This window comes from Miniopterus schreibersii (genome assembly GCF_964146895.1).
Source record: "Miniopterus schreibersii genome assembly, chromosome: 10".
Classification (NCBI taxonomy): Eukaryota; Metazoa; Chordata; class Mammalia; order Chiroptera; family Miniopteridae; genus Miniopterus; species Miniopterus schreibersii.
In genome coordinates this window covers 49,448,666-49,471,315 of record NC_138110.1, presented here as the reverse complement: position 1 = coordinate 49,471,315, position 22,650 = coordinate 49,448,666, and the positions used below count along the sequence as shown (strand labels likewise).

At 52.6% G+C, this 22,650-nt stretch overlaps 1 protein-coding gene across 3 annotated transcripts; it reads left to right on the top strand.

Moving 5' to 3' along the window:
• Nucleotides 1-3,581: 3,581 nt before the first annotated feature.
• On the top strand, nucleotides 3,582-16,708 carry TPRA1 (transmembrane protein adipocyte associated 1). Of its 3 annotated transcripts, none has more exons than XM_081149554.1 (12): nucleotides 3,582-3,861; nucleotides 4,004-4,271; nucleotides 9,986-10,126; nucleotides 10,319-10,451; nucleotides 12,973-13,059; nucleotides 13,152-13,224; nucleotides 13,336-13,415; nucleotides 13,979-14,089; nucleotides 14,230-14,290; nucleotides 14,490-14,592; nucleotides 14,677-14,757; nucleotides 16,029-16,708. In XM_081149554.1, exons 3-12 carry the CDS (start codon nucleotides 10,002-10,004, stop codon nucleotides 16,270-16,272), a joined length of 1,098 nt encoding a protein of 365 aa, XP_081005680.1. In that variant the 5' UTR covers nucleotides 3,582-3,861; nucleotides 4,004-4,271; nucleotides 9,986-10,001; the 3' UTR covers nucleotides 16,273-16,708. The 3 variants fall into 3 exon arrangements, with proteins under 3 accessions (XP_081005680.1, XP_081005682.1, XP_081005681.1); XM_081149556.1 differs by having other exon boundaries at nucleotides 3,583-3,653; XM_081149555.1 differs by having other exon boundaries at nucleotides 3,586-3,792.
• The last annotated feature ends 5,942 nt before the right edge of the window (nucleotides 16,709-22,650 follow it).

Here is a 22,650-nt window from a genome sequence, read left to right as displayed (position 1 = left end):
AGGAGTGGAAAATCAGTTTCAGCTTCTCCAAAAGCTCTCAGGCTGAATACTTCGAAGCGCCGAAATGCTCCGAAATTGTAGGAAGCCACTTCCGATATTACCGGAGGAGTTATCCTCAAGGAGGGGAGCAAAATACAGGGACGCTCCCGGTTAAAGAACGACATTTGTAAAGAGATAGCGAGCATCTGCAAGCAATTCCGTAGTCCGGGTTAAACAGCTTGTGATGCGTAGAAAGGGACAAGACTTGAGGAGCCAAGGTCACCATCTCCAAGTTTTTCTAGCGAGTTGGAGCTTTATCCTGAGGACAGTAGAGAGCCACGGAAGGGTTTTGAGCAGGTTTGGCGAGTTCTGTGGGTTTTAGGAAGATCCCTCAGGCTGCCTCTGGGTGGAGGTGGATTGAACCAGGTTGGAGGCGGTTGCTGTGGTTTTTCCTCCAGTTACAGGCAGCTCAGGCTAAGACAGGTCCCTCGGTGAGCAGGGCAAGGCTGGATCTCAGCCCTCTTGGTACTTCAGTGCAATGAGCAAGCATCTCTGGATGGGACCCAGAATATGGGGCAGGAGGGATGATGAAGACTGAAAATATCCAAGGAATATTTAGGAGATGGAGTCTATTGGCCTTGGGGATTGAAGACAGCAAAAGGGAGTCATCCAGTATGACACCAGGATTCTGGTTTAGGTGACCAGGCGGATGATGGCACTACCTCTGAGATGCAGAATGCAGGAGGAAGGCGAGGAAGTTTTGGAGGAAAGGATGAGTTTGTTTCTGGCTGTGTTGAACATGGGTCCTGAGTGGAGTTATCTAGGAGGCCATTTGATATTCATTCATGTCTGGGGCTCCAGAAGGAGTTTGGGCTACAGCCATAAATAGCCTTAGGAGTGGTTGGATAACCAGATAGTGAGTGCAGAGAGGAGAGAGAGAAGAAGGCCCAGACCTGGTACCTGGGAAACCCTAACAGTTAAGATGCACCAGCAAAGGATGCTGGGCAGGAGTTGGGATACTGGGAGCCACCGAGGGAGAAGCCAGAGGAGAGATGGTGGATGGGATTGTATTAGTCATCTATTTAAGCATAACAAATTATCTGGGAATCTAGCAGGTTAAAACAGTTGCTGCATGTTATCTCAGTGGCTGTGGTCTGGATGTGGGTTCGGCTTGGCTAGTGCCTCTGCCTCAAGGTCTCACTCAGGCTGCACGAGTGGTGCTACACTCGGCTGGCCAGAGCCCTAGTTTAATTTGAAGGCTCAGCTCAGGGAGGCCTGCTTCCAAGCTCCCTCATGTGGCAGGTTTCAGTTTTTCCTTGATTGTTTGATGAGGACTCAGTTTCACATTGGCTCTTGGGTGGGGGCCTCCTCAGTTCCTTGCCACGTGGGCTTCTCCATAGGCGCCTCACAATATGGCAGCTGACTTTGCTCAGAGCAAGTGAATGAGAGGGTTAGAGAGGCCATACAAGACAGAAGCCATGTCTCAGAAGTGACATTCCATCACTTTTGCCACATCCTGTTAGTAGTCAGTCGTTAGGTTCAGCGCACTGTCAAGGAGAGGGGATCATTGGGGGCCATCTCAGAGACTGCCAACCAGGGGGTGTCAAGATGGTAGATAGTGCCAGTTTAACTAACTGTTGGATATCTACCTGAGCTAACATGTTTTAGGTCTTCAAGGATGGCACTAATCTCTGCCATTTTCCCTGGTAAGGGATATTGTTATTTATTATCTTAGCTGAGGTGGGTGGGTGAGGAGAAGTTTCAGGGACTTTCACTTTACCTTCACTTCTTTGAAAACTCTCACCACTCAAACCAAGGGACCAATGTGGGTATTCTGCTAATTATTCCAGTGAACTATTCAGCCTTCTGGCTGCTACTTTGACTTCAATGGTTATATGATGATTGCACCCACTTTGCTCCTAACAGTTGAACACTACCATCTTGTCTCTATTATTTAGGGACTCCCATTGCTAGAAGTGAGCCAATGCTATAGAAGGATCCTTTCTGTCAGCCATGGCCTAGAGAGGATGACCACCCCAGAACCTGGTGTAGGGCAAGCAACAGAAGTTGGGAGTCAGATCTTTGTTTATTAGATTATTATTTAGTGACATTTGCTGATACTTCACTCTGTCCTGTGTGTGGGAATGCTGCAGTGGAGAAGCCACTGCCTGCCATGAAGGGAGGGGGTGAAATAGAAACCTTCAGTTCTACAAATAAGATCCACAGGAACCTACATGAGGACCTCAAGACTCAGAGTACAAAATGCAGAATTGTGCGTTGTGATAGTAGGAGCAAAACTTTTTTCTTCCCAGGAATTCTGGACTGTTTCAAAAAGCATAAAAATAAAGTGGAGGGTAGTCTGGGCACAGATACTCCATTTCTCCTTCTCTGGCACATGGTGGGAGAGAAGCTTCCTGCTTCCTGGAGGTTAGAAGTGGCCTAGGACTTGCTTTCACCAATGTGAGTTGAAGTGATGTGTGTAACTTCCTGGCAGAAACTCTAGTTGCTGACCTTGACTCCCACAGCTCATTCATGAAGGCAGGCATGGGCATGGAGCACAGCCTCCGCTGGCTGATACAGAAACTGTGCACCCTGACCTCGGGCCAGGCTGGGATAGTCCCAGATAAGCCAAGTCCCAAATGGTCAGGTCACAAGGTGGTGACATCCTAACTCTTCCTCTCTTTTAGAACAAGAGCTAGGTGAAGAACAGGGTCCAATCTCATTCCAGCCCAACTATGAAGTAACTTTGTTATTAGGGGATGTGTATCTTGGGTTTACTGTGATAAGTGGGTGTCTACAATTTGCATCAGGCACTGAGTCAGCCTCAGGACATTGCAGGGAATATGACAAGCACAGTTCTGTCCTCATAACACTGACATTTTGGTGTGTGTGGGGGGAGGCTGATGACTAGGAAGCAAGTAAATGAATATAATGATGTTAGTGAGATGGTGCTCAGAAAGAAACAAAAGGGCATTATGTGAAAAAAGACTGGACAGCTAGCTACTTTAGCTAGAATGTCAAGAAGCGGGATATGTGACAAAGAGCCAGCCAGGCAGTGGACAGATGCAGGTAGCCACAGGTAGGAACAAGCTTGGTATAGTCAAGGAAGATAAACAGAAACCACTGTGGCTTGCACAGCTGAATGAGGAGGGGGTGGGTGGGAATGAGGATTCAGAGCGGGGGTGGGGGTAGGGAGGCAGATCCCGAGGGGCCCGCGTGAGAAGGGCGGGGAGAGAACACCGCATAGCTGTCAGGAAGGCGTGTACAGGGAAAGCTTCTAGAGGAATTTGCCTGAAGGATTGTTGAAGTTGCGAGCAGGTGCAGTTCAATCCCTAGCGTCTGGGCTTTGTCATTTCCTAGTTGTGTGGCTTTGGACAAGTTATTTAACGTCGGGAAGCCTCGTGTTTCTCCTCCGTAAAATGCCACTACTAATAGCAACCCTGTAGGGTTGTTGTGAAAATTAGTGCCTGGCACCTGGACGGGGCTCAATAAAGCCAGGGCGATTTGATAGAGGCCATTCAGGCGGCGTGGCACGCCGGTGGAAACGCGTCGTTCGGGGGCGGGGTTGTCTCTACCCTTCCTTCCTCGCCCAGGTGACCGGAGGTCGCCAGGCGGGGCTGCCGCTTGGGGCGCACGGGGCGGCGGCGGCGACGACACGCGAGGGGGCTGCCCGGGTATGCTCCTCCCCAGACCGTCAGGCCCCAGCCGGGCCGGGAGGAGGAGCGCTGGCTGGAGCGAGCTGGTCCACTGACAGCCGCTGACAGGCGCGGGGGCCGAGAGGTGGCAGCGTCCTCGACCCCAGCCGCCTTCGGGGTGAGAACCCCAGCCGCTTCCCACGCCCGCAGCGGCCTCCGGTCCCCCGCGGCGAGCGCCGTCTCCGAGGTCAGGGGGCCCCGCCCACTGGGCCTCTGATTGGCTCCTTCCGCTGCCTGCGTCCTCTTTTCGACGTAGCACTATTCCTATAGGCTATCGGGGGCTGGGGCGGGCCCAGTGCTCCAAGTCGGGACTCGGGCTGTTTTTGCAGTTCCAGCTGGACGAAAAGGACGCGCCTTCCTTCCGGGTCGCCGCTGCGAGGAGGAGCCGCACTGGGTCCTGGGAGCCGGTGGGCCCGGCTCGCTGGCCGCGCCTCGCCTTCGCCTCGTACCCCTCATTTCCGTGGAGCCGACCGCCCGCGGCTCTTGAGCGACGCTCCCGGGCCCTGGCCACCTGCCCCGGGCGCTGGAGGCCGGAGTCCAGCGGCTGCGGATGGGCCACCGAGGCGGCGGGGCCTGAGCGCGGCTCGGGGCCCTCAGGTAAGAGGGCACCTCCTGTCACGGCATGGAGCCCTACAGTTGGGCTGGCGCCTCCACTTCAGAGACGCCCCCGGTCTCTGCCGCATCTGCAGCCCTTCCCTGATCCCTCCCCGGCGGGGAGCTCCTGGAGCCTGGGTTCATCTAGGATCCCCTCGGGGCAGCTGTGAGGGAGCCGGGATTTGATGGGCACCCGCATCCCCATCATAGCTGGACCGGGGCCCACCTGTTCCTGCTTTCTCTGGGGTGTGACCACTTCTTGCACCGCCTCAGAGAACACACCCTTGAGGAAGTTTCAGAGGGCCAAGGGGGCCTCTGGGTGTGAGGACTCAGAGGAAGAGGGGACGGGGTAACTGGGAGCCCCATGGGGGGTTGGGGGGAGGGAAAGGCCCTGGGAGGGGACAGTGACCACACACATAGCTGCACAGGCCCAGGGCTGTGGTTAGTGAGCAGTGCTTGCTGCCCCTGTGCTTTGAGGCTGTGCAGAAGAGATCTAGGCCAAGACACACCCACATCTGGGCCTCTATCCCCATCTACAAACAGGGTGACAGGACCTGCCTCCAGATTTGCTGTGGCCTTCAGCAGCCTGAAAGGGGCAGGCAGTGTTGTTTATGTGGTGAGGCTGCAGTCCCCTCTAGGATTTGCTGTTGCACCAGGGGCCATCTGGAAGGCTGGAGGACTCTGCTTCCACTGGACTGGGGGGAGGAGGGGGGAGTGACAGTGCCTTCCACTTCTGCAGTGGGGACCCGGCTGTGGGGTCCTCCCAGATGGATCTTTCTCCCACTCCCCAGAAGGGCTTGACTGCACTGTACTGGGGATTTATTTGTCCAAATCATAACATTTGTTGAGAACTTATTTTGTGTGGGGCCCTGAGTAGACCTGGGGTGGACAGCCAATAAACAAACACACAGCTAGTGCTATTTCAGAGAGAGGCCAAGTGCTGTAAAGAAAACACAGTGTGGCCCTAGCCAGCTTGGCTCAGTGGTTAGAGTGTTGGGCTGTGGACTGAAGGGTCCCGGGTTTGATTTTGGTCAAGGGCATGTACCTCAGTTGCAGGCTCCATTCCCAGACCTGGTCGGGGTGCGTGTGCGAGTCAACCAATTAATGTGTCTCTCTCACTCTCTCTGAAAAGCAATGGAAAAAATATCCTGGAGTGAGGAGTAAGGGGGAAAAAAAAGAAAAGAAAACACAGTGTGGGCTAGCCGTGCGAGATGGCTTAGGAGGGCTGCTGCTCTGAGGAAGTGGCCAGAATGGTGAGACAATGCTGGGAGAAGAGCAAGCCTTGAGGTAGGCATACTTTTGGAGAACAAGATGAAAGCCAAGGGCTGGAGAGTGGAAGGGAATGAGGCAGAGCAGTAGGCAGGGTTCAGATCAGGTTGGGCCTTGAAGGCAAGGGACGGGGCCAAGGCTCTTCTTCCTCCTGGGGGCTCCTGGCTGGGCTGCTGGCAGTTTACTAGGAGTGGCCTCTCTAGGACAGTGTCCACCAAGGCTGGAGGATAAGGGGGTTTAAAAGCTCAATAGCCTGCTAGGGATTGGAAGCACTCAAGGGTGTTACAACAACTATGAAGAAGTATAGCCTCTCCTCAGGGCTTTCTGATTTCCCCAGGTTTCCCACCTAGTAGCTCTGGAGAGGTTTGGTCAATCCCATTGCACAGATGAGAGATAAGAAAGCTGAGGTCCAGAGAGGGGAAGGCCCTGTCCAGGGGCTCACAGCAGGTCCAGCACTGCATGACCTGGGCCTAGTTGGCATCTTGCCCCGCAGTCTGGCCAAAGACAGAGAGAGAGAAGTGGAGGCCCAAGCAGTGGGTGGGAACATGGCTTCTGGAAGGTTAATAACATCAGGAGAGTCCTTCCCAGGTGGAAGAAACTGTCCCAGTTTCTCTGGTCCTGGCAGGCCTGCGGTTGCCCCAGAGCACTCAGAATCCCAGGACCACTTCCTCTGAGAATCCCCTTCCCCTTTCCTCTGGTCTGGGCTCCACCCCTTCCTTCCCTGTCTTTACTATCCTTCCCACATCCATGTTTCCAGAGCCTGCAGACTCCACTGTCCCTCCAGGGCTTCTGCCCCCAAGGCCAGGAGCCCACTCCTGGTGAGGGGAGGAGAATGTGGGGCAGTAACGTAACTCCTTCGTGCCTCTCCTTTCCTCCTCTGTACAATGGAGACAATAGTAATTCCCTTTCTCTTAGAGGCTGGCGTGATGGTTAAGTGTGTTACCAAATGTAAAGCACTTGGCCCTGTATCTGCACATAATGTTCAGAGTTGTTTTACTTTTTTAATCATTGCTTCAGTTAGTTATTTTATAAGCTTTTACACAGAGTGGCAGTTCTGGGGTGTCCGACAGCCTCCTAACTCAGAGCAGTGGCGTCACCTGGTATTGTGTTAGAAATGTGGATTGTCAACCCCGCCCCGGGCCTGCTGGATCTGAACAGCACTCAAGTCTGAGAAGCACAGCTTCTCATCTGCAGGCAGAGAAACTGAGGTCTGGAGGGGGGCACCTGGCAAGTTGCTGATTTGGGGCCTGGGCTCTGGAGACAGCCTGGGTTGTGGGCCCTGTAGGTGGCTGCCTATCTTTGAGCTTTGTACAGTGAGGATAATGAAAGTATTTCTCGAGGAGGTGGGAGGGCTCAGGGAGTGTTCTCTGCTGTTATTGCAGAATTAGCAGGGGAATTGGAGGGAAGGAGTTGACACTCTCATTCTTCATCTCAGACCCTATGCACTTGGGGCTTCGCAAGGGGTCCTTGGACCTGTGACCAAAATCCTTCTCTCCATGTCCCCCAGCCTCTCTGAGAAGAGCAGCAGCTAGCTTTGTGTGTGTGACCTTTTATACACATTTACTTCTCTGGTCTTATTTGGTCCTTACAGCAACATCATTAGGTAGGTGTTATTGTCCCTGTGACACCCAGAGAGGGGAAATGACTCACCCAAGGTCATGCAGCAAGTACATGGCAGAACCAGAAGTGCAAACCAGGTTTGCTCAACTCTGTAACTTGTGTAGCTTGAAAATTTTCAGTGGTAAATTAGAGAAATTAGATTCAAACTGGCCAAAGCAGAAAAGGGAATTTTGGGGTTTTATAACCGAAAAATCCAGGGGGAGTAACTAGCTTCAGGCATGGCTGGGTCCAGGGGCTCACATGAGGATCTATCTCCAGGATCTATTTCTCCCTGTCTCTCAGCTATACATTCCTCTGTAGTGGCTTTATTCTTACGTGGGTCTCCATATATGGGGTCAAAGTAATACAGGTCTAGCTCACTGCTCTCAGCAGAAAATATTTCTTTCCTAGTAATTATAGCAAAATACTCAGGGCTGGTTTTCATTGGTCAGGACAGTGGAGTGTCCTGATTGGTCAGGCTTAGATCACAAGCACATTCCCTCGAGTTGTGGAGGAGTAGAATCAGCTGTACCTAAATCTCATAGACAGAGACTGAGGGAGCTGAGTTTCCCCTCAGGAATATGGAGTGCTGGCTCACAGTAAGTGCTCAGTACTGCCTGCTGCGTGGGTGGGTGCAAGAATGCATGAATGAAGGGAAGGGTGGGCTTCTTTGGCTACCTTTCCCATTAGAAGAGAACAGGAAGGAGCCAACTTCTTTTTTTTTGGATCTATTATGTGTCAGGCATATGTTCTCTTTAATATTCCTCACTGTTGGTATGTCCTCAAGTTGCAGGTAGTCACGTGATCCCAGAGCCAGTCAGTGGCCTGTTGGAGAGAGGGATGGAGGGGCCTGAGCCCAAGGTCTCAGCATAACCCTTCAGAGTCGTCTCCCTTTAAGCCAGAGGCAGCGCTCACGTTTCATGGCTGTGAGAAATAGTGAGGATGTCCCTGCATCCCCTCTAACCCTTTCTTCAGCCTGCTGTTGTTCAGGAATATTGTTAGTGCCAGATAAGCATGGGTTCCTGTTGCAATGCTGCAAATTCTTCTTTCCAACAGGTGTCTAGCGTCCTGGGCTGCTCCTTGCTGAGTGGGACACTATGCTCTTGGAGTATAAAAGAACATCTCAATTTTTAAGATTAAGTGTAACTCATACAGGTGCCCAAAGCATAGGTCCATGGCTCAATGAATTGTGACACAGTGAGCACTCCTGTGCGCCCACTACCCAGATCAAGTACAATGGTTCCTCGGTTTTCCAATGTGATCCGCTCCAGAAGACCGTTCAGTTCTGAAACGTCCAAAAACTGAGGGATCCACAGCCAACAGCTAGGCCTCAGGACCTTGCCCTCAGCAGAAGCCATGTGGCACGTTCGACTTCCGAGGCATGTCGGAAACCAAAGCATTTCCTTCCAGGTTTATGGCGTTTGTAACCTGAAATGTTCATCCACGGAGATGTTGGAAAACTGAGGCACCACTGTACCTAGAAGCTGGTGTGCCTCCCTCCACCCCTCTGCCCTCCACCCTCCACCCTTACAGAGGTGACCCTCACTCAGCTCCCTGCATGGGGTCAAGCCGCACCTCTGCTCCTGTGTGTGGCTCTGTCAGCATTCCTGCCTGTGAGGCCCTTTCGTGTTGCTGCCTGAAGCAGTCACTCATTCTTTTTATTTCTGCGCAGTGTTCCAGTGTCATTCATGTGAGCACTGCCATTCTCACGTGCATTCTCATTTGGGCTGCCCCCAGCCTAGGGCCATTATGAACATACCTGGAAGTGGAGACATGCGTCATAGTTCTGTTCAAGTTATCATTTTAAACGCTGGCATCTGTTACATTCTGGTGATCAGGCCACACCTGGCTCACCTGTCCTGAGCCCCTGAGCTCCCTGTGGAAGTCCCTGCCACTGTCAATGCAGGCCCAGCTCTACTGCTACTCTCTCTGAGTCCTGTGACCTGCAAGACTGCCTCGGTTGTTCAGGGTAGCTCCAGGACCCTAAACCACCAGGCCTCCTATCTTCAGGCTGGACTCTAATCTCCCATTCTTAGATCATCATGTGGGTGCTTGACTGCCCCCTCCACCCCATCTCACTGCTTCAGCAGCTCCCTCTACCTCCTTCCACAGCACCTCCTCTTTTCTCACCCTCTCTACTTAGAGACCTCCATGCTTCTACTAGGGATGGTGCAGTGTCCCCTCTAGTTGTGTCTGCTTTTCCAGGGTGGGAGCAGAGGGAGACAAGGGCTTAAGGGCCACCTGAGGTGTGCATGATCCCATACTCTGGCACTTGGCAGCTGTGGCTGCATTCAGCCTCCAGGTGGGTTCTACAGGATGTGGAGAGTTGGAGCCAAAGTTCAGCTACTGAGAATTTCATGTGTGTTGGCTATTGGAGGCATCCAACGTCACTTATCTAGTACTCACTGCAGCCTCGCAGGATGGACACTTGTTACCCCCATTCCAGGGACAGGGGAAAACAGGCACAGAGAGGACAAGGAAGTAAGGAACAGGCTAGGACATGACCCCTGTCTCTCCCCAGCCCCCCAGGACTGGAGGGACTAACCGAGGTGATGCCAAATAGCGTGTATTGCTTTGCCTGGCACAGAGGCAGGCTCAAGCATTGGGGGCCTTTTATTGTTTGGGGTTCATGAGATAGAGCCTGAGACAAGGGACTGGGCCCCTGTGTGGGGGTTGGTTTGGGACATGTGCGGGAGCACCACACCTCACCTCCTGCCTGGTGTGATGGGGAACAAGCAGCAGGCTCACTGTGGGCAGCCGCTCTTGTATTCCATTGGGTGCCTGAGACCCAGAGGCCCAGGGCTACACAACCTCTGTGCTGCTTAACGTGGTGGTTCTCACTCCCCCAGACAGGGTTCTGGCAGGATGGAAACCCTGCAGGAGGTGATTTGGGCCAACAGGAGCACAGTGCTGTCCCCACCCCTGGCTCCCAACATCAGTGTGCCACATCGCTGCCTGCTGCTGCTCTACGAGGACATTGGCACCTCTAGGTAAGGCAGTCACAGTCTTGTTTGCCTGGCTGGCTATGTGTGAGTGGGTTTTCATGGTGTGTGTGTGTGTGTATGTGTGTGTGAGAGAGAGAGAGAGAGAGAGAGAGAGAAGAGAGAGAGACACACACAGTGATGGGGGTGGAATGCAGATATAACCTCACTAGTGAGCTGGTTTTTATACTTGTCTGCTAGGGTCCGGTACTGGGACCTCTTGCTGCTCATCCCCAATGTGCTCTTCTTCATTTTTCTGCTGTGGAAGCTTCCATTTGCTCGGGCCAAGATCTGCATCACCTCCAGCCCCATTTTTATCACCTTCTATATCCTGGTGAGTTCATTCTAATCGGTGACAGAAAACCCAGCTCCAACTGGCTTAAGCAAAGAAGGGAATTATTAACTGCCTCTTTAATGAAAAATCAGCTTCAGGTATGGCTGGAATCCCGGGGATTAAGTGATGTCATCTGGACTCTGTCTCTCTCTGCACCTCTGCTCCCCTCTGGTCTTATCTCAGATGAGTTCTCCCTATATAGTGTGAAAGATAGCCAAGAGCAGCTTAGAGCTAATATCCTGCCTCCCTGCCAACTCTAGCAAATAGTACCTCCAGTGTAGACCTGGACTTCCTTCTGATTGGCTCACCTTGATTTTGTGTTCAGCCCTGAGCCGATTACTGTGACTAGTGGGGAAAGGGGTACTTTGGAGCTGGGAAGGTGGGGTCACCTCAGCTAGACCAGAGGAGGATGGTGGTCCTGGAAGAAAATTGGGGAACCATTACTAGAGGGAAGATGAATGGATGCTGAGTGGGGGAAAAATAGCCACTGAGCCTCCATCCATCCATCTGTCCATCCATCCATCCATCCATCTGAGACCTCTTTGGAGCAGACTTCCTGCCTGTTGGGAGAGCCTGTATTCTCCTTACTCAATGGTCTTGGTGGGTGTTGCCAGGGGAGAGGTAGCAGGGCTGCAGTTGAGAAGGCAGCCCCAGGTGCCAGTCCCAGATGTGGGCTGTCCAGCTCCATTTCTTCAGGGCTCAGGCCTGACTAACCAGAGTCCTCTCCTTTCTATGCCTCTTAGCTATCACTACCTGAGAGCTGAGTGGCTCCCTCACCTCCCCTTTGTGGCCTGGGCCAGAGCTTCCCAGTCAGAAAAATGAGTTGCGGGAATGCAGAGAGGCAGGGGAGACTGTTGGTGGGCCTGCTGACTAGACCCCACCCCTGTGAGGTGGTGTTGAGTAGGGATGGGATTCAAGGCCTGCTTTCTTCTTTACCCTCTCCCGCAGCCTCTCTGACCATTACTTGTTTGTGTATTTATTCAGCAGATATTAATCACCTACTGTATGTCAGGCAGATGTTTTTTCCGGGGGAGTGGGCAGGGAAAAGGAACCCAGGGCCAGTGCCCAGGAACGTGAGGCAAGGCCAGAGGAGTCAGCACTGGCCCCACCCTCTTCTTCCTGGGGACTTGGTCCTGGAGAGGAGGCAGTGGTAAGAGTGCACTTAGGCAGACCACCTCCAAGCCCCAGCTGTGCAGAATGACCTTGGGACAGTGGCTTGACCTCTCTGTGCCTCAGTGCCCTACCAGGTGATGTGTGTTGGATTTGATTTAGCTTTCAGCACTCCTGTGAGCACCAAATGACAGCGTGCATAGCTCCTGCCCAGTGGGGCTTCGCATACAGTAGGCACATGGCAGTTTGTTGCTTCTGCAGCCTGCCCTGCTGAGTGGTGTAGGCCTCCCCAAGGCTTGGGCATGGCTTTCATGGCACAAAGGACAGAGTATGAATGTGGGCTCTTTTGTTTTTATGTGTTAGAAAACCAAACTTAAACCCACAGAAGCCAAAAGGAATATATTGACTGAGAAACTGACAAGTCCCAGGGCTTTGGGCATGGCTGGATTCAGAGGTTCAGTGATGCTGTCCAGCACTGTCTCTATCTCCTTCTCAGCTTGGTGTCTTTCTGATGTCCCTGTCTCTAGCAGCCTCCACCCTTATGGCAGCCAGGCAGCTCCAGCAGCTCTGGGCTTTCACCCCCTCAGCTTCCTTTCTCATTGATTGCACCTCTTGTCCTGGCTGTGACTTTCACTCAACTCCCTTGGGTCCCACCCCTATCCCAAACTGGTGGAATGGCATACAAGAATGGACAGCCCTAGGTCACAGGCCAGTCCCTGAAGCCAGGAGTGGGGTCAGCCTCTACTCCCAAACCATGTGAAGGAGGAGGGTAGGAGAGGAACGAGGCTGTTGCCAGAGGAAGGGGGTGGATACTAGACTGATGAAAGCCACAGATGCTGAGCACAGGCACTTCTGCCAAACTTACTCCTGTAGCACCTTCCCTAGGGTCTGTGATGCCTCTTCTCTGTGGCCTCCTTTCCCAGCCCCCATATCTCAGAATTAAAACCATTAATATGACAAGACTAACTGCAGATGTGGCCCTAGCGCTTACTGGATACCAGGCACACTTCTACATTTTTTTACCCACTTGATCCCCTGGCGATCAGATGCAGTAGGTGCTATTATTACTTCTATTTCATAGATGAGTAAACTGAAGCATGGAGGTGCGGTTACTTGCCTGAGGTCACAGAGGCAGGAAGCAGCAGAGCTGGGACTTGAACCTAGGCAGTCTGGCTTTACCATGTCACCCTACTAACCATTCCATAGCCATTAGTGTATCTGCGACAATGAGGCCCAAGATGGGAGGACCAGGCTGGTGGAGGGTGGTCTCCCCATCTCCTGACTTGTTTAGTTTGGAATCCTTCCATTCTTGGGGAATCAGAACTACTGCAGATGTGGGGTGTGGGTTTGTTGTCCTTGCTATTCCCAGATCTGGTTTCCAACTCCACCACACCTCCCTCTCACCTACCAGGTGTTCGTGGTAGCGCTGGTGGGCATTGCCCGGGCTGTGGTCAGCATGACGGTCAGCACTTCGGATGCTGCAACTGTTGCTGATAAGGTGTGGCTGGGCCTGCCGGCAAGGGGGTGCTGGGCACTGGGGAGAGGGGTGACTGGGCCCCCAGGCTGACACTCTGCCCACTCTGTGTCCAGATCCTGTGGGAGATTACCCGCTTCTTCCTGTTGGCCATCGAGCTGAGTGTGGTTATCCTGGGCCTTGCCTTTGGTGCGTCTGCTGCTGGGGCCAGTGCTCTCCCTGCCCCTCCCTGGCTGGTGGCCAATCCCACCACGGTCACCTGGGCTGGCTCCTGCTGACTGACCAGCACCTTTCTTCCAGGTCACCTGGAGAGCAAATCAAGCATCAAGCGAGTGCTGGCTATCACCACCGTGCTGTCCCTGGCCTACTCTGTCACCCAGGTAAGAGGGGGTAGGTGGGACAGAGCAGCCCTGGGGGCTCCCTGGAGGAGGTTTGTAGTCAGTGAGTGCCAGGCATCCACTGCCTCCTGGTCTTGGATCAGGGTTTGAATGTTTATCAGGTGCAGTGTTCTCAAACTTCAAGTGCATCTAAGGAATCACCAGGTGTACTTGTTAACAAGGCAGGTTCTGGGGACCCCTCCCAGATTCCCATCTAATACATTGGGGTGGAGGAGGGGAGGATGCCCATCACTTGCAGTTTTAACAAGCAGCCCAGGTAGGAGACTGTAGATCGGCAGACCACACTGAGCCCTGCATCCACAGACCTCTTTCTTAGTTTGGGTCAGGGACTGCCCCTTGCACAGCTCTGTCCCTGTTCTGGGTGCTGCAGCTAGATGGGCAGGGTATGGCCAGAGAGCAAGCTGGAGCAGGAACCTCTGGGGGCCAGGCTGGGGCTGGGCTTGGTGTGGTGGGAGCTTCTGGGACTCTGTATTAGGGAAGGGCCCAGGGAGGGGGCTTTCCAAGTGGCAGAAGACTGTGATGCCCTCACCTGCCTGCCCCTGCAGGGGACGCTGGAGATCCTGTACCCTGATGCCCACCTCTCAGCTGAGGACTTCAACATATATGGGCACGGAGGCCGCCATTTCTGGCTGGTCAGCTCCTGCTTCTTCTTCCTGGTGAGGCATAGGGTGGACCCTGGTCCTAGGGGTCCGGGGGTGGCCGGGTGAGCCAGAGCCTGGACACATTGGTTTACCTGGCCTAGCTCTGGACCTGGTGCTCCCCAGCACCCTTCTCAGCCCCCTTTCCGTCTCTGCAGGTGTACTCTCTGGTGGTGGTGCTTCCCAAGACCCCTCTGAAGGATCGCATCTCCCTGCCTTGTGAGCCACTCTAGGACTCTGTTGGGTGCAGGGGCTGGGGTGAGGGGATAGGGAGAGTCTGGGCCACTGCGGCCTGGAGCTGGAGAGCCCTGGGTCGGAGGGAGGGAAGGAGGGTTCCTTGGGGGACTGAGGGGTCCCAGTAACACATTGGGGATGATGTGTGGAGGAGAGGGCAGGACCTCACGCCCCCCCCTCCCAGCGCGGAGGAGCTTCTATGTGTATGCAGGTATCCTGGCGCTGCTCAACCTGCTGCAGGGGCTGGGAAGCGCGCTGCTCTGCGCTGACATCATCGAGGGGCTCTGGTATGGAGGCTGGGGGAGCTGGGAAGGGGAGTTTGGGGTGGTCCCGCCCGATGAGGCCTGCTCTGACCCACCCTCCTCCCCCAGCTGTGTGGACGCCACCACATTCCTCTACTTCAGCTTCTTTGCGCCCCTCATCTACGTGGCCTTCCTCCGGGGCTTTTTCGGGTGAGTCCAACCATAGGGGCCCAGGAAGGGAGACCATAGTGTGCTGGAGGTCTTGGCAGAGCTCCCAGCTTTCTAGCCGGCTGCCCGGGATTGGAGGGCTCCGTGCGCCCCCGCTTGGCTGCTGGCGGAACCGCGCGTTCTGCTTCCTGTGTGTGTGCACCTGCGTGGTACAGCTAAGAGCCCCCTTGCTCCCGATGCAGGCTAAGATAGTACACATACACAAACGCACATGAAACACTTATACACGTACATATATACACTCACATATGTACACATGTGTACATATACATACACACATATATACATGCATATATACACATGTCTATTATATATGCAACAAACGGGTATATACACTTCACAAGAGAGACAGTGGCTATGCACATTGTTCTGCACTTGCTGTTTTTTATTTCAGAATAGATTATTAGTTCATTCATTCCTTCAGCACATATTCACTGTGCCATGCGCTGCTGTAGCTGCAGATACAACTAGGAACAAAGTATGCACAAATTCCCATGCTCACCAAGCTGATATTCTAGCTGGGGGTGACTGGGCAGGGGAGCCCGGTTGGGGGAGTCCAGTGTGTATTTGAGCATGGGGTGGGGTGCACTTTTGTGTACATGTGTGTTTGGGGGGGTGTTAGGGAGATGGGATGCTAAAGACATGTGGGATTGAGGGTTGGACCCCAGGCGTCTGAGGTGGTGGGAGCTCAGGCATTTTTCCCCAACCCCATCTTCCTCACCTGTCAGGTCTGAGGGTGGGTGGGGGAGCCTTCCTCCTGAATGAAAAAGCTGGGAGAGTGCTTTAGAGATGAAGCGAGAAGGACTAGATTGATTCCAGCCTAGCTCTGATCTGGCCTCAGGTTCCTGTTTGAAAATTCTTTCTCCCTCAGAAAGTGATCCTGAGGATTGAGGGATTGGGTGAGCTCAGAGTGCAGGGGTGAAGGTCATGACCAATTCTTGCTAAGCATGTTGAGCCAGGTACCGTTTCAGGTTTTTCACTCTATACAAAGAGCCTCTGAGGTTGGGGTTGTTGCACTCATTTTGGGTGAGAAAGCAGACACAGACCCTCTTGCCCGAGTGCACACAGCCAGGAGGAGGAGGCTGGGTTTTAGTCCTGTTGGATTCTATAGTCTAAGTGATAGGGACCTCAGGTTTGGTGTCAGGCAGCTGTAAGCGCATTTCCTCCTGATCTGATGGCCTTATTGCCCAATGAAGGAGGGTCTTCCTCGACTCAGACAGTGGGGCTTCCCTGCCCTCTATCTTCCCTACCAGCTCGGAGCCCAAGATCCTTTTCTCCTACAAATGCCAAGTGGATGAGACTGAGGAACCGGACATGCATCTGCCCCATCCCTATGCTGTAACCCGGCGGGAGGGCCCAGAGGCAGCAGGTGCTGCCAGCACACAGTTCGACTCTGCCGGCGGGGTGTCCTACCTGGATGACATTGCTTCCATGCCCTGCCACACTGGCAGCATCAACAGCACAGACAGCGAGCGCTGGAAGGCTCTCAATGCCTGATTGCAGCTGCCTGTCTGGAAAGAGTGCTGGGGCCCATGGAGGGCGGGTCAGAGAGGAGGCCAGATAGCGCAGAGTCCCTGGAGAAGGAGGACAAGGTCACGGGACCTTGTGTGGGCAGCAGCGCTATGCAGGCTCTATCCTTCCCTCTAGGCCTCAAGTTGCCCTCAGCCATCTCTGCTCTAGCTGCCCTTCCCTCTTCCATCTGCCCTTGACCTGCTCTGCAACATGCCCAGATTATGATCCCTTAAGGCCAGGATTGGCTATGCTGGCCAAGGGCACTTTTTTTCTCCAAAGGAGAAAGCCTGGGGACCCAGGACTGGTCTGGCCCCTGCCCCCTCCCTTCAGCACTTTGGCCTTCTCAAAGCTCACTCTGGCAGGTGGGCTGAAGTGTGTATATTTTCTTGATCTATTTTTTAATAAAAAGGAAAAGGAACCGAAGGTGTCGCTGTGGAGATTCTGTAGGAATACTGGGACTGGTTCCTTTCAGGAGTGCAAGGGCTGGGGTATTCAGAGGTCCTGGCAGATCCTTCTGCATCCTGAGCCCAGGGATGCTCAACCAAGAATTACTGGCCAGTGCACATGCCCTGCTGGCTGCTGGGAGGTGGAGAGAAATCTGACCCTCGCCATCCCTGACTGAGTGGAGGAGACAAACGTGAAAAAAGTTGTGATTTCTGTGGGCTGTCTTTCCACTCTGTTGAAGTGTGTGGGGGTTGGAATAAGCCCTTTGGGCCCTGTCCTTTCTCTGCTCCTGCTCTGTTGGCTTGAGCCAGCTACTCTCCTGCAGCTCCAGTTTTACCCTCTGTGAAAGGGGATAAGAAGGCCTGTCTTGCATGTATTTATGTAAGGACTAGAAAATAGTAAGTGTGAATGACTGGCACTTGGGAATGGAACAATAATGAGAGCGTGTTATTTTTAGCCTCTAGAACAGTGCTTGGCACACAGTAGGCACTCAGAATACAAGATGGTGGGGAATGATATTCATAATAAGAATGGATACGATGAGGTGAAAATGGGGAAAGTCAGAGTAAAACACTGAGATGGGAAAATGGAAATAAGAGGTAGGATCCACATGTCCATATTGCTGCTGATACAGCTAACTTTGGTTTTGAGTCATTTGGCAGCCAGAGGAAAAGGCCAAGCTCATAACTCAAACACCCTAGCCCTCTCCCTTTCAGCCTCACCTCCACCGTGTGACCTTGGGGAGGAACTGATGCATTGTGGTGGCACAGGCTTGGTTTTGGAGATGGGGCCTGTGAAGTTGAGGGAACACTGACATCCATGGCTACCACTGGAGCGTCTCCAGTACCCTCTACTGAGCTACCTCCTAGAAAGCCAACATAGGAAGCATTGTCCCTCCCCTGATAAGGTGTTACTGACAAGCTGCCTGTACTTTGCAGTCCCAGGTCCTGAGCCCAGGAAGGGCAGACATGCTTTCTCCTAGGGATGAGGGGAGTTGCCCCTCAGAGCAGCTAGCTTCCTGGGCCTGTCTCCAACAACACTCAGGTTGCCTATACTTGCCACCTGGCTGTCCAGCACCGTGTCACCAGGCGTGTGGCAGATGGACTGCTTGAGAGAACTCCTGCTCCCACTTCTTCCTGCAAAAAAAGTCTGCCCTTCTGCCTCCTTAGGGCAGGAGGTCATGAGGAAACAGCCAGCCCAGAGAAGGAGCAGCTGAACCATCAGAAAAGGAGGTTCAGCCTCAGCATTGTGTACCCTGATTCTCAAAACTGGGTTTGTGGAGGAGCAAGGGGTCAGAGATACCCACTTGGTCCTAAACCCCAGTGAGCAGAGTGGCCTGGAGCAGAGGGGTGGTCTGACTGAGTCAGAGACTAGACCCACATTCGCCAGAACTACAAACGCCGAGTGAGACCTAAAGGATGTAGGTCCTGAGTACCCTGTGTCCCTGGGGATCTGTACATGGGCTCTGCCCTCAGACGCAGTCCCAGCAGCACAGGGGCAAGGTAGGCCCTTCTAGGTTTCATGGGGTTGCTGTGACTCAGAGGGCCAGTCTCCTATTAGAGCCAGTTACCCTCGTTCATACCCATGGGCCATCCGACAGAAACAGTTCTGCCAGTCCCCATAAGTACCCTGTGAGATAGGTACTCTTTGCTGATCTCATTTTACAAAGGAGGACTCCAGGGCTCAAAGATGTGCAATTATTGTCTCATGGGAAGTGGAACTGGGAGGTGGGCCCAGGGGAGAGTGGGTTGCCACACTGCACTCCAGCAGCACCAGGTGTGGAAGGTGTGAACCAGAGCTGGAGAGGAAGTCAGGGCCATCCGGCTGGGCCCTGTGCTGGAATTCAAGGCTGTTGGTTGGTTATCCTGGGAGATAATGACAATTGTTTGTTATCCAGGGGGCTGTGGTTATTGTAGTTCTAAACACTCCATGTTGGTTTCACAGTTTCACTCTATTAAGACACACACTATGCCTCTAACTACTGTACCTGACTGCTAAGACTCACAGAAACACTTCCTGCATAGAAAGGGCTCCAAGCCTTGCCTCTGGGGCCACTGGACCAAGGTGAGGAAACTGCAGCCACTCCACAGCCAGTCTGGGGGGTGCAGAAAACACCCCCAAAGGATTGCCAAGGCAGGGACAGACAGCTTCCTGGCATTTAGGGCAGAGTGGGATCCAGAATAGACACTGTTTGGGCATGGGGCAGACAACCTGGTTCCCAGTCCTAGCTCTGTCTTTCCCTCATGTGTGACTTTGGCAGGACCTCTCCCTCTCTGTGCCTTGGTTTCCCCACCTGTAATGTGGCACTGATCAGGCCTCCTAGGCCTCTGTGAAACCCCTTATCCCCATGCTGTGCAAAGCCTGGCAAAGAGCTTCTTCATCTGGGGTCTGCCTACCCTCTGTTTCTAAGCAGGACCTTGGCAGGGGTTGGGATGGGGAGCATTGGGGCTGCTGATGAGAGAGCTCCTGTAATTGGCCGTGTACATCAGGAGGCACCCGCTGGCCTCGAGCGTGGCTAGTGTTTTATTTCTCATATTGTTTGGAGCTGGTGACTCAGCTGAATACATCCAGCAAATCAAGAGGCAATCACCTGCTGTGAAGAATGTTTGAAGCTGCTCCAGTCAGGTTCTTGTTAGGGGCTCTGGGACGCCCTGGGATGCGAAATCAGTTCTGCTCTGCCGGGCTGAAGGGCATTCTGGGGAAGACAGGCCTGATTCCAGGTGGAAAATCTGAGGGCCACCCAGAGGGGATGGGCCTTCCTTTTGGGCTGGGCCCTCACACCATGGCCTGCCCCTGGGGTTTGTGTGGGGTGACTGCACTCTCTTGTAGCCCCAGGCAGCCCCCTAGCCCAGGAGGTGGCCTTCTGGAAGGCTCCTGCTCTTCCCCTCACATTCTAATTTCAAACACTGACTCTCATCATCCTCATAAGCACAGGTGGCCATGGACTTGCTTAAAATTTTTCTTTAACTAGTTGTCAGAATTTAAATATTAGATTTCACATACACTTCCAGATATTTGGATATTTTAAAAAAATTTAAAAATCACAAGATGAAACAATCCCAGACTGGGGCACTTTTCTCCCCGGTTCTGACAAGTTCCCTGGCCTGCACCAGTCACTGTACGCCTGGCCCCTGTACGTATGGGAATGTGAAATAGCAGAGAAATTCTAATGGCATAGCATCGAAGTAACATCTCCCAGGCCGCACCTTATACTCCCCATTTGTGTCATTCCGCAAACATTTCCTGAGTCCCTACTGTTTAGTGGTCCAGACACAGGTGACAATCAAGAAAATAAGTTCCAACCTCACATTGCTGTGCTCTTTTGTGACTGCTTAGTCTACTGATAACCCCATTTCTCACTGTAAAAAAAATTAATTTCCACAGCTGAAAGTCTTTTTATTTTTAAATGTTTTAATTTTTATTGATTTTAGAGAAAAAAGGGAGAGGGAGAGAGAGAAAAACATTGATGTGATTGATTGCCTACTGGGAATTGAACTGCAACCTGGGCATGTACCCTAATTGGGAATTGAACTGGTGACCTCTCAGTGCATGGGACTCTGCTCAACCAGCTGAGCCACACCGGCCAGGGCTCTATTTCTCACTTTTATGGACTGGTCCTCCCAAATCCCCATTCTCAGACTCTCAGCCCCACCCCACCCATGGGTGGGCCCAGGCCTAGCCCATGTGAGGCTACCGTTTTTGGCTCAGGGATGCAAGTGAGACTTGGGCCTAGCCAATCAGGATCAACGAGCTGCTTCTGGACCTTGAGAACAAGACTTCTCTTTTTGTAGAGTTGGCTGGGCTGGTGGAATGTTGTCTGAAGCTGCTGTTACCCCTTTGTTAGAGTCTTTCTGAGAATGAAGCCATTCCAAAGTATAGCAGAGCCAAGACAGGGAGCAAAGCACAGAAGCAAATACCCAGCACCTGGACCCATCTGTGCCTGAGTGTGGTCCTGCTGGGTTTCTGGGCACAGGAGGCAAAGCAGCTCCTTTTTGGCCCCAGCCAGTTTGAATCGGGCTTCTGTGCCTTGTGACTGGAGGAACCCTGGCGAATGTGAATGAAGGGGGGGTTACACCAGGCAGATGGGAGGGCTGAGGGCATGGAGAAGGAGACCCAGCTCTGCCACAGGCAGGGTCCTTCCAAGATGGACACTCTGGGCAGGCTTGAAGGGGGAGCCAGTGTTAGTGAAATGAAGGGGGCAGAGTAGGAGGACATTCTGGGCAGGGAGACCCACTAGCAAAGACTGCTAGACCAGTGTTGATTTCAGTGAGACAAGACTCTCGGCATCTTGGTTCAAATAGGGAATCTAACAACGTCTTAGTTTTAATCTTTTCCTCCTTTCAAGTGTCCACGAGCTTCTTATGGTTTGACTCAGAAATTCTAGAAAATAACAGATGCTACATTTAATATTATTCACAGGGTGAAAAATGATCACATATGACCTCCCGTCATGGGCCTTGCAGCCTAAAAGGGGACTTTGGTCCCATCTCACAGGACAGGGCAGCCAGGTCCAACGGCTCCTTTGTACAAATCACCCTTCTAAGGACACTTTTTTACAGACAGGAAGTAGGACAGGAGTTTACACTTTCACGTCAGCCTCCACCCCGAAGAGTAGGACGATACACTTTTTTGGTGAGCAGTCCCATTTCTCCCCTTATTGGAACCAACTCTGTGATTCCGAAGAGCATCTGCTCTTGGAGCTGTCAGGCAGTGGGAACATTTTCTTTCTTTTCTTGCCGAGATTTCTTTCACCAGGAAAGGCTTAGAGTCTTCAAAGCTTAATGCTGAAATTTTACTATTTGGCAAGTAGAGGAGGGGGGAAAAAGGCAGACTCAACAAGCTTGAGCAGTAGACTCTGGAAAGGCCCAGAGCACAGAGGGTTAGCAGGTAAGAGACTCGGGCATCTGTCACTGCATCCGCGGTGGGAGACCGCGGGCTCCGAGTGTGCTTTGAGGAGCAGCTGTTGTTGGGACACATCCCCATCCAAGTGGCTTAAATACAGAGGTTATTTTTCCCTGATGAAGTGAGGTCAGGAGGGAACAGTCTAGGGCTTCAAGATCTGGTGCCCGGCTTCAAGATCTCATCAATGCCCAGGTCCCTCTACCTTTATGCTCTGCCATCTTAGTCTTGGCTCCCACCCTCAAGGTGGCTTTGGTCACAGGATGGTGGCTGCAGCTCCAGTGGTCCTGTCCTCAGTAGGAAGAAGAAAGGGGTGAGGGTGAAGGGAGAAGAGAAGCCGTGCTGTCAGTTGCTACCCTGTCTGTTTGAGGACTTTTCCCAGAAGCTGCCTTTAATAACTCTCCCCTTCACCTTGCTGGCTAAAAATAGCTGATTTGGCCACCACACTGTGAGGGATCCTGGAATATGCAGGGGTTTCTTTCTCTTTTTCTTTTGACCTGGGCACATGCTGCCCCAGATAAATCAGTAAGAAAGAAGAAAGGAAGGAAATAAATAATAAATAAATTGGGGAGGCAGCTGGCAACCTCTACTACACGTACTCAAAACTATGAAGAATCAGTAAATGAACTAACTGGTAGTGGCGCATACCATCAGCTTGTCACAGTTTTACTTTTTTCCATAGCCACTCAAATAGGTATTTTTAAAACAACCATATGAATTTAACATCGCAGATACGATGAAACCCTGCATGTGACCCTTCCTGACTCCCTCCCCTGACCCCCACAGCACGTAATCCCTATCCCTCTATCTTGAATTTGTGTTTATGGATACAGCAAATAGACGTGGATCTGTGAACAACGCATAGCAGCCCTGCTGGCTTTAAATTAATCAAGGGGGCGCATGCTGATCCTTTTCTTCCACAACTTGCTTTTTTCATTCAGTTTTGTTTGGGAGACTTATCTATGTTGATACTTCTAGCTACCGCATAGTACTCTGTTACATAAACAGCATCATTTACTT

Coding starts and splice junctions, on each gene's coding strand:
- TPRA1 (XM_081149554.1), top strand. CDS start 10,002: ATGGAAACCCTGCAGGAGGTGATTTGGGCCAACAGGAGCACAGTGCTG. Junction 13,225..13,335: donor TATCCTGGGCCTTGCCTTTG/GTGCGTCTGCTG, acceptor CCTTTCTTCCAG/GTCACCTGGAGAGCAAATCA. Junction 14,291..14,489: donor GGATCGCATCTCCCTGCCTT/GTGAGCCACTCT, acceptor CCCCCCTCCCAG/CGCGGAGGAGCTTCTATGTG.